This window comes from Dermacentor variabilis, chromosome 10 (assembly GCF_050947875.1).
Source record: "Dermacentor variabilis isolate Ectoservices chromosome 10, ASM5094787v1, whole genome shotgun sequence".
NCBI classification, from domain to species: Eukaryota; Metazoa; Arthropoda; class Arachnida; order Ixodida; family Ixodidae; genus Dermacentor; species Dermacentor variabilis.
In genome coordinates this window covers 43,882,665-43,892,814 of record NC_134577.1, presented here as the reverse complement: position 1 = coordinate 43,892,814, position 10,150 = coordinate 43,882,665, and the positions used below count along the sequence as shown (strand labels likewise).

General features: G+C 42.8%; 1 protein-coding gene across 1 annotated transcript; it reads left to right on the top strand.

The window, feature by feature from the left end:
- Positions 1–510: 510 nt before the first annotated feature.
- LOC142560432 (nucleoredoxin-like protein 2) lies at positions 511–5,234 on the top strand. Its single transcript, XM_075672545.1, has 3 exons — positions 511–644; positions 2,350–2,654; positions 3,700–5,234. Exons 2-3 carry the CDS (start codon positions 2,359–2,361, stop codon positions 3,842–3,844), a joined length of 441 nt encoding a protein of 146 aa, XP_075528660.1. The 5' UTR covers positions 511–644; positions 2,350–2,358; the 3' UTR covers positions 3,845–5,234.
- Positions 5,235–10,150: the final 4,916 nt, after the last annotated feature.

Sequence of the window (10,150 nt, the reverse complement as noted above, 5' to 3'; positions counted from 1 at the left end):
AGCATGTGAGGTTAAAACAAAAAGCCTCAAACAGATCTCATGCAGCCCCCTAAGATGCAGGTACTGCAACAGTGTCATTGATAGCATATGTGCTGTCTGTCAACTCCAGTATTATGACCCAAAATTATAACAGACTTTTTTACTGTAGCCCGAGACCCAAGGCACAGCCGTAAGGCCACAATGGGTTATGAACACCAGCTTTGTAGTCGTATAGGAATCGAGCACTTAGGGCGAATGCCAATGTTTTCGCAATCGCTGCGGTTTCTACAAGTATAAACAATAATAATGCAAGTATAGAACAATAACATTTGCGATAACACTGAAGGAATGTATAGGAGGGAAATCATTAAAAGGTTCTTTTTTTAACAATAGTAAAATGTAGCGAAAGAAATCTTCGAAAATGAACAATTTTCAAAAAACGCGCTCTTTACAGCACAGATTCCTTCTTTGGCCACGCGAACGCTGCGTTCGCGTTCCATTTAAAGCCGCTCCAAGATAGCTCGGCTTTCGGCTGGATTCCTGTCAAGTACACGCCCTCATTTAGTCGGTGCGACCAGTGTGCGACAGTTGTAAACTTGTAGTCGAGTCGAGGCCGACTAAACTCATACATTCTCCGTGTTTGTTTGCCGACACGTTCTTGAATCGTAAGTTACCGTCTTCTGTGAAATATTTGCTTGTGCGATAATCGAGCTGCTTTCCGCCTGTGAGTATTGTAGCTTGTGGCTGATGTGGCAACGGCTGAGCGCTAGCACGGATCGCGAGCAATTTGCTATCGGTGCGTTTGGCAAAGCTGTGGCAAGCGATCAGCGCGGAGCAGCAGCTGTAACCCGATTTTGCTGTTTAAAACGCATGTTTTGATAGCAGCTGCGCCGCTTAGTTGCCTTTACAATGCCGTCTCATCACTGCTCCACAGTTTAAACTGCTAAGCATGCAGTTTCCGAATGAACCTCGATTTTGGTCATGAACCAGGTTGAAGACAGCGCTATCAAGAAGTACTCGATCGTGAGGAAGCAGGCGGGAGAGAAATTCGGCGCAGCACGAGACGAAACTCGGGTGCATCGGATCGGGCCCGTCCTGCGTGGCTTATCCCGGAAACAAACAAAAACGGGATTTCCCACGCGTATTTGGGTTGGAACTAATTGCGGAAAAGCGCGCAGTCGCAGTTTCCAGTTGCGCTTTCTCATCCAAAATATCTCTGAAAGAAGACTCCTCATCGCGCATGCGAGCGTACGTACAATCGTAGCGATCGAAATGCAATCCGTGCTCCCCGCCTATATATCAAGTTTGGCCACATGAGCGCGGCACGGCGTTTGCAACATTCAGCCACGAGCTTTTTGCACGCTTCGAGGCGCAAAGCGAACGCGTAGGAGGAAGGTTGCCGCGAAAACATGTTGGCACGCGTCAGCGAAAGCGCGCCAGTCGACACCATCGGCGAGTGATTCACGAGGTCGGAAGTCTACCGCTGCCCGATGCTATCGGAACTTACGCCTTTTCGCTGCCGGCAACGAGATTGAGACAACTACGTTGATCCGAGCTGTTGCAACGTGTAGGGGCAATTGAAAAGAAGTGTTGGCAGTTTGGCTGCATGTGGTTGGCGCGTCTTAATATAGAGACAGCGTACATTTTTCCACGCCAGAGACCTAGCTTGCGTTTCTTTTGACTGAATGTATTAGGTGAAACGAGATCCCGATTTTGGATAGTAGCATATAGTAAGTGGATAGCATAAATATATTAAGGAAATGGTTAGATGAACAAATGGCCACGTTCAATGATGTGCATTCAGAGGAATAATTGTCCATTGTGACGTACACGCAGTCTGGAATGACTAAATTTTAGAAGTCCGTTGCATCAAAATAAATGTGGGAATTGTATTGTTTAACGTGACACCGACCATCAGTGTTGCGACGTTTCTTTCAAATATTTTATTTTAATTCGTTGCAAACAGCTCAGAAAGACTGGGTGGACAGAAAATTGTACTGCTTTTCGTCCAGTTCAAAGGAACTGTTGCTCATGGCTTTAAATTTTGTGGTCCTCCTGTGTGGCCGTTAGGCAGTACCCAGAAGTCTATTTCAACTACCCTTCAGAAGGACAATTTCGCTTAGGATATCGTGAATGGAGGTTTACAGCTTACACATCATGCGACATTCAAAAGGACACAAGTTGACATGGTTGCCAGTCCAATTGTCACCTGTGCTTCTGTCACCTTTGTGCTGTCTTTCAAAGCATTGATACAAATTGGCTACACCAACGTGAGAGCGTGAGCCTCTTAACATTGTTATTCATGATGCAAGCCTTCGTACCCAACTAATATAGCTGATTGTGAGCCTCTCGCATTGGCATCTCTCCCAGGTGAAAGACATGGACATCTTCAAGGGCAAGACGCTTGTGCTTAAGGATGGCAGCGAGCACCAGGCAGAGAAGGCTCTCGGCGATGCCAAAGCCGTGGCCCTGTACTTCTCAGCCCACTGGTGCCCGCCATGCCGCATGTTCACGCCAGTACTGGCCGAAGCATACAAGGAAATGAAGGAGGAGTGCGCGGCACCTATCGAAGTTGTCTTCATCTCGTCGGACCGCTCCAATGCAGATATGCTGAAATACATGGAAGAGAGCCACGGGGCGTGGTACGCCATTAAGCACGGCGACACATTCCAACAGTGAGTACTAGGCTGGTTTCTTAGGCTGTAGTCAGCAAAATGGGCCCATATTAACAAGCATAAGTGCCACCTGTGATTGGTCATTGCTGCAGTGATTGCCAAATTAGAAAGACGACCGGTATGATGAGTTGCACATTCACCAACCAAGTTTTGTGCCATCTGCGCTTGGTCGTTGCTATGGCTGGCTAGTTTCTTCCTGCCACTTGTAATACTCTTGATTGTACTAACCCACACTGCTAAAATTCCTTTACGGCATCGCAGTATCTAAATATCAATAATTTTGTTGAGTAGCCAGTGCCAGAACATTGGCCAATGGCAAAACAGCAACTGTGTTTGCTTGTTGCTGTGGTGATCATTTGAGTATCATGAAAATAGCTGTGATGAGTAGCCAGTGCCTGAACGCTGGTAAATGAGAAAACAGTTTTGTGTAAAAAGTTTTTGTCTCAATTCACAACGATTGCTGGTGCCCGAATGGCAGCAAATAAACAAATGCTCCTATGCAATGGAAGGTTTGCAAATACAGGCCAGATTTCCCCATGTACTTAAGTATTACTTAGCATACTTAGGTATCAAAGCTTAAGCTGGGTACTGAGAAGTAGGCATTTGAATTTCTTCTTTTTTTTTTTGCAAGTGAAAAGCCTTGCCAACTGCGGGATGTTTCAACATATTTATTTTATGCTGCATTATGCTCTAAAAGACAGACACTAGGAAATCCACAACTGCAACCAGGGTCGCTGTTTGGCTTGCATTTTAGTTTCACACTTAGTTTGTATTATTATCTAGCCTTACTAATACATGATGTGGCCAAATTTTGCTGCGTGTCATGACGTCACTGTAACATTGATGATGCCGGGTCTGGCATGTCGAGACAACCTTCGTATAATCAAACGAAAGCATTTTTATATGTGCTTCCCAACCTGCATGCTTGCTAAGTTATGCAAGAATCATGTAGTAGTGTTTTTACAAATCATAATAATGTGTGTCAGTACTTACTCCTTTTTAAAGGTCCTTTTCTTCTATCCTCTTTAACCCACCAAACATGAAGGGAGCTGAAAACCAAGTATGGCGTCAGCAGTATTCCCACCCTCATCGTCATCAAGAGGGACGGCACTGTGATAACTGCGAACGGACGCGCCGACATACAAGCCGAGGGGCCAAGAGCCTTTGTCAAGTGGGCCGGTGCAGCATAGGATTGCCAAGCTCGCCCGCCTCTTCGCTCTGTAGGCGTTTGCCTTAGAAGCTAGACCTGCCAGCTCTCTTAACATTTGTGCTTCCAACCTAGCTCTCTATTAGTTACTGTTGCAAAAAAAAAAAAAAAAACGCCTTTCTGGGTCGCCAGTTGTTTACAGCTCAAAAGTATACACGCTGCTGAAATTATTTACATTTCTTCTTTATCAGTGTCTGGGTTGTATAGTACACACTGCTAAGGACTCCTTTATCTGTCTGTGGTTTATATTATATATTAGATACATCTTTAATACTAACCTCACATTCTCTTTTACCCGGTGTCTATTGTGTTCCCGGTTTAACAAGCAGATGTAGTGCTCTTTTGCAAATGCATCAATGTGAATATACATTGCAGCAACTTAGTGATAGCTGAATGTCATTCAAGCATTTTTTTTTTTTTTGCATGGCTCTCAAGCTTTGTGCAGAACTGCCATGGATATTCAGGGTGGTGTTGTTGCTGGTGATAGTGAGGCGGGATTATCAAAATGGACCGACAGCAGATCAGCAAGTGAAATTTATGAAGCCTCCAATGCAGGTGAAAATATCGACATAACATGCATTTGCGATTGCAGATATGTTTATGTTGAAAAGTTGCAACTACTGTTATTCGGATGAGCCTGTTATACATGGCACAGTTGGGAGTGGGTGAATTGCACCACCTAAGGGAAATTAATTTTCCTGTTGCGCAGGCAGTATCGCTCATTTTTTGCAGTCGTACTGTCATGGTTGGTTTTGTGTCATGCATCAAGTCACCCTTTTATGTGATTTTATGTGCAACACGAGGCCTCACTGGAACAAATTGCATTGTGTCCACTGGCCTAGCCAACCGGAGCACACTGAAAGTGATAACCCCAAAAGTGTTTGTTCAATGATGAGGGCAGATATATGTTGCACCACTGAAAAAAAGGGGTCCTTAAAGATTTGTTGTCGGTCTGTTTAAGTACTTACGTGTAGAAGGATGCTGTCGTTAACTTTTATTCAGGCTTTCGTCGTGCAATACTTTTTTTTTTCCTTTCGTAAAAGAATATTTTTACATGTTGCAAGTATTCTGCCTTACCTTTCACAAGTATATTTTATGTGTTGCATGGCACTACCCAAGCTAGCCCAAAGACGCTGTTTTGCATAGCTATTCAGAGTATAATATATATCTTTGTGGTACTATACTATATTGTTTCAGGGAATTGATGTATGCCTGTCTAACATTATGACCAGTACCAAACCTGATTTATTTAACCCAAAGAAATTGTTCCCTTAATTTTATCACTTTGACATCCAACCTTCTTATTTTATTTTTTTTCACTGCATTTTATATAATGTACTTTCACAGGCTAAATAAACTCTTTGGCAAACCACTGTATGAGTTTGGTGTCTTTTGAAATTCGACAATGATTCCCTGCAGTGTATTAGCATTCAGCTAATATGTACAAAGCTTGACAGACTGCATTTTTAGACTAGTTTTTTGCATGCCTAGAGCTGAAAAATGTGAAGCAAGCAAAGGTGAATGGCAGACAGGTGTAGGACATCCAGATCGTCTTCATCCACTTTGCTTGAGCAATGTTTTTCCAGTCGGGAACACCAGACTGCATATTCGATTTTGAACTGCTGCAACCCAAGAACATTTTGAACACCTTCTGGAATGAACATGTCTTGAAAGTGAAGCTAGACCACTGCGATCTTACCAAGGGTGTGAAAAATAGGAAACGCTTCCTGCGAGCTTATGATGCAGGTTGTCTACTGCACTTTACAATTCCCCGATTTTTCCAGGTTTCTGCCTCGATGTCGTTACGAAAATTTTAGGGGCGCACCCCATGACAATGGAGGTTCGAGCATACGGGGGGGAAAAAAGATTGTACTTTGTAGGTTGTAAAGTTACTATGCTGGTACATAGTTTCAATAATTACTACGAGTAAACTGCAAATCAGGTGAGATGCACCACATTTGACTGAAACATGTGCTTCATGGTATCCTAGCCGCCAGGCCAGGCTCCCAGAACCAGCAAAAGACACCATTATTTGTGGAAGGAGTAGGTTCATTTGAATACTGTGCCTCCTTCTGGCATACCGCTAGTCTTTCCACAGCCAATTTAGGTAGCTATTTTATTTTAGCAGGAAACGAAGCTTTTATTTTCCAATAAGCCTAGCATTTGAGCAGCATGCAAATTTTTCTTCAAATTCTTGATTACTACAGAACCACAGTCAAAATCTGGCCCTTTTAGTTAGGCACATTGAAAAGCTCTAGGCAAAAACAGTTTTTCTGCTCTTGACTATGCCACACGCATCTTTGTACAAAGATGTCGGTACAGATTCCTTTTTTTTTTCTCATTGAAATCGATGGCAATTGTCGTTTACTTGTTTCAATGCTCTGCAAAGCTGGCAGAAGGTGAACTTCTCGCTTGAGCATGACAGTAACATTTCAGAACCAAAGAGGTTTTAAAATAAAATTGCTGAAGTGGACACGACCCAAAAGTGAAGCCCAACCTTTTTTTTGCCAGAGGCAAGAAGAAGTGTTAGCGTATAGTGGAGAACATAACAAGCACTTTATTCCTACTTGGTGCGGGTTTAATTTTGCTTCGCAGACTTTGCTCGACGTGCGTCTTTGTGTCACCGGTTTTCGGATGAAATCTTTATACCTTGGCAAATGTTATGGGGGATTATGATCTCAGTATTCAGCTAAAGGTAGTACTTTAGCCAAAAACAACATGCTTTTATTTTCTGGTTAGCCTAGTATTTACGCCATTACAGCAAAAGCACTTGACCTGCGAGCATACTCCAGCTGGGCTACCAGCTGGAGTATGCTTAACTCTGCTGGTAAGCAGCTCTGGGGGCTGCCATTTCGGAGGTATATTTATTTTAAACCTCCCTGCCACAGCTACACTGACCATGAGAATGCAGGAACATCTGCGTGAACTTTTTCATACAGGTCAAAACACCCTCGGACATTTTTCAGAGCCCTGTCAATGCTATTCCTGAAAGCTGACGTACGGCATTAAAGGGACACTAAAGGGAAATATTAAGGCAAGCTAAAGTGATGGATTAGTGTTCGAAAATCTCTAAGGCGTTAATATCATCACGAACGGAGCCTTAATACTCGAGAAATTGAGTTAAATGCAGGACATGATTAGAGACTCCTCCAGGACTTTCAAGCACTTGCCCGATGACGAAAGCACTCCTCAGGTAAATTTTACCAATAGTACTCAATCACTCATTGCAAAGGACATCCTTCTGTTGTATTATAAGACGAGATAAAATGCTACTTGTCCAGTTCTCTCATCTTTAGAAAAAAGAACTCAGAAAGAACAACACAATGCGGGCGGTTGAAAGGTTTCGTTTTCACTCGACTCTTTCGTGCTTTCGTGTTTCAGTAGGTTCATTGTCGCACAGTGCTGTGCTGGTTTTGCTGGCTCGTGAAACTCGCACAAGCTGCAAGTAGCAGAGAATTCAACTTCCGTGTAAATGTCGCAGGTTGCCCGAACGGTCTGCGTCACTTGACCAAACAGCAACTGCAGAGGCGTATCCACCGCTCTGTCACTCTGCCTAGGCTCGGTAACACCGTCTGCTGGACACCGTTTTACTCACCGACGGCAGCAAAGGGTGGTGATGGTGTATGCAACGTCACCATTCCCCCAGTTCAGTGGCGGGAGATTTGAATTTCGAAAATGGTATTCGGACTCTTCAGATGCAATTTTTTCGTAAACTAAGTCTTTTCTTGCCACGAAACAAGTGTTTAGAATTTTCTGGAATGGTATTTAAACAGACCACGTCGACTCAGTATTTGCCTTTAGTGTCCCTTTAAGGCATGACCGTGCAAAAATTGCATAACATTCTAGGCTGGTCTTATTTCACAAAATCTTTTTCACAAAGGTCACAACTCACCCTAGCTTGCACAGTGTTAACGTATCCCATGGCTACACTTTCATCAAACTTTCCCAAAAGTATTATGCGTCTTCGCGCATCAATCACAGTAGTAAAGTTGACACTAGCACAGTGAATAAATATTTACCCATGTTGGTTAATTCGACGTACTCCGTAGGACTGGGAACTCCTTTCTGAATCGATCACCTCTACGCAAGACAGTTTTCCTGCATCAAAAGCTAGTATTGTATAACCAAGAATCTTTTCTTATTACTGTACTCACCTGCACCACTTTACTCTGTACTGCCTTCAAGCTTTGAGGGTAGTAACAAATAAACGACCTTCAACAGAATTTGGCACCAACAGCTGACATAAGGACTTTTCAGCTGTATTTGCAGCATTGCAATACATCACCACCATCACCATGTCAACAATAAAATATGTTTATGAAAGATAAAGGAAAAGAAGGCATTCCAGCCAGCATTGAGCAGGGGATGTTCACTTTTGAAAATTGTGCCAGCAGCACATCCGAAGCTGTGCAAGCACCAATAGCACCACTACCTGATGAAACGGTCATGATACACACTACAGTGCACGAGACAATAAACTAGCACTTGTTAATACGGTCATGCAAGGCAGACAGACGGATCATGATTGGGATCAATCCCAATCGTGAAGGAAGTTGCTCCATGCAACTGGGTTATAAGAAATTAAGCAAAGCCGGCGGCAAAAGGTGAAAGGTGAGCTGGAAAGAAAAAGAAAAGCAACACCGGTAGTTCTCCAAAGCAGATCATTCGCATCCCACTGGTAATGTTTATTTTTTTTTTTCTTTTGCAACTGATATTGGATGAGACAATGAGTGCCCCCCCCCCCCCCCCCGGCACTGCATGCATTAATGCGGTATCACGGTTGCTGCTCCACGGACGCACATTTCGCGAAGCCAAAACACACTCGTTGCTCGTTCATGGCACCACAGTTCATAGAAAGGCGTAAGGACCTTATTACCATGGGCGCACTGACCTCTCTTCCAACGTTTTCATCAGAGAGCAATGCTTTCCTGAACAAAATATATTCATTGTAAGTGACTTTCAGCGTTACATTATTCAGCTGTGAGAATTCATATGCAGACTTCCTTAAATGGACTTAAAGATTAGACTTCTGATATAATAAATTCATCATTCTTAGAGAGAACAGAGCTTTTGTAAGTAATAAAATGACAAAAATGGAAAACGAGCAGCGCCACGTTTTGTGGCCTGTGGTACCTCTTGTGTGACGTCAGCACTGACCAATTCACAGACAGTGGCATAGAGGTAGGTCATGTCAACTCGTCTGTTTTAGTGGGGGCAGTTCAAACTGGTGAGCAGCAATGGGACTTTGGCCGGCAGTTTTCTACATGACAAAGTGATATGACGTAACAGTGATTGCAGATATAACTGACCACAAGCTTTTCAAGAGCACCTCAAGTAATGGTAACTAATAGGTAGAATTTCCACTTTACTGGTTCTCTGTTGTTCCATCTTGTGTGTTTTCTTTTTAAAAACATTATGTAAGATTTAAATTATTTGCTGTACTATTTATTAGTTTTTCAATATTTTGGCGTACTTTTCGCTTGTGTATTGTATTTAGCTCTAATGTATTTTATTACCTTATTATTTATTTGATTTTTGATGTAACCACTGCCCTCTGTAATGCTTCGGCCCTGAGGGTACAATACATGAAATGATATACTAGTACACAGAAAATGAAGATAACCTTCTAGACCTATAATCTATCGACCTAGCTTGACATACTATCTTCCTTTTGTGTCCCCTTTAATGACACCAAAGGACATTTGTCAACTGTTGCAAATTTTTCGTAAAAGTTACGAATTTCGGCTGGTTCTACATCTTTACGAACATTCAGCCAGGTATTATGAAAAAATAAATTCTGTTCACGAGAATATTTCAAATGAATTTAAAGATGGAGTGGCGCAAGATTGCAAGACCAAGGGACCAACTGCCCAGGACATATCCTGAGATTTTAGTGGAAATTGATGGACTGATTTATAGCGATAGAATGGAACATGCTGTGCATGGCTTAAGTAGGAATTATTTTAAATTGGCACAGAAAGTCTAAAAGAAACAGTATGCTGCAACGCTTTGCAGTGGAACTGTGGTACTATACTCCACTTCAGTAGTTCCTTGCAGCAGAGCCAAGGCTATGAATCTTGCGAGCGCAAATTCTTGAGCAGTGAGATCCGGTGTTTTGGTTTGGAACCCACTGAACAACTGAATGGCATTCACAAGTGGTCTTGCTGGCAGGTGTTTACTTGGAAGCTTCTCTGCAGGTCACAGCTGCGGTTTATTGCGCAATTTAGCTTCGTTTTTTTAGTAGAACATCTACCGAGGCTCTATGATATTGAAAAACAGAGTTCTCCAC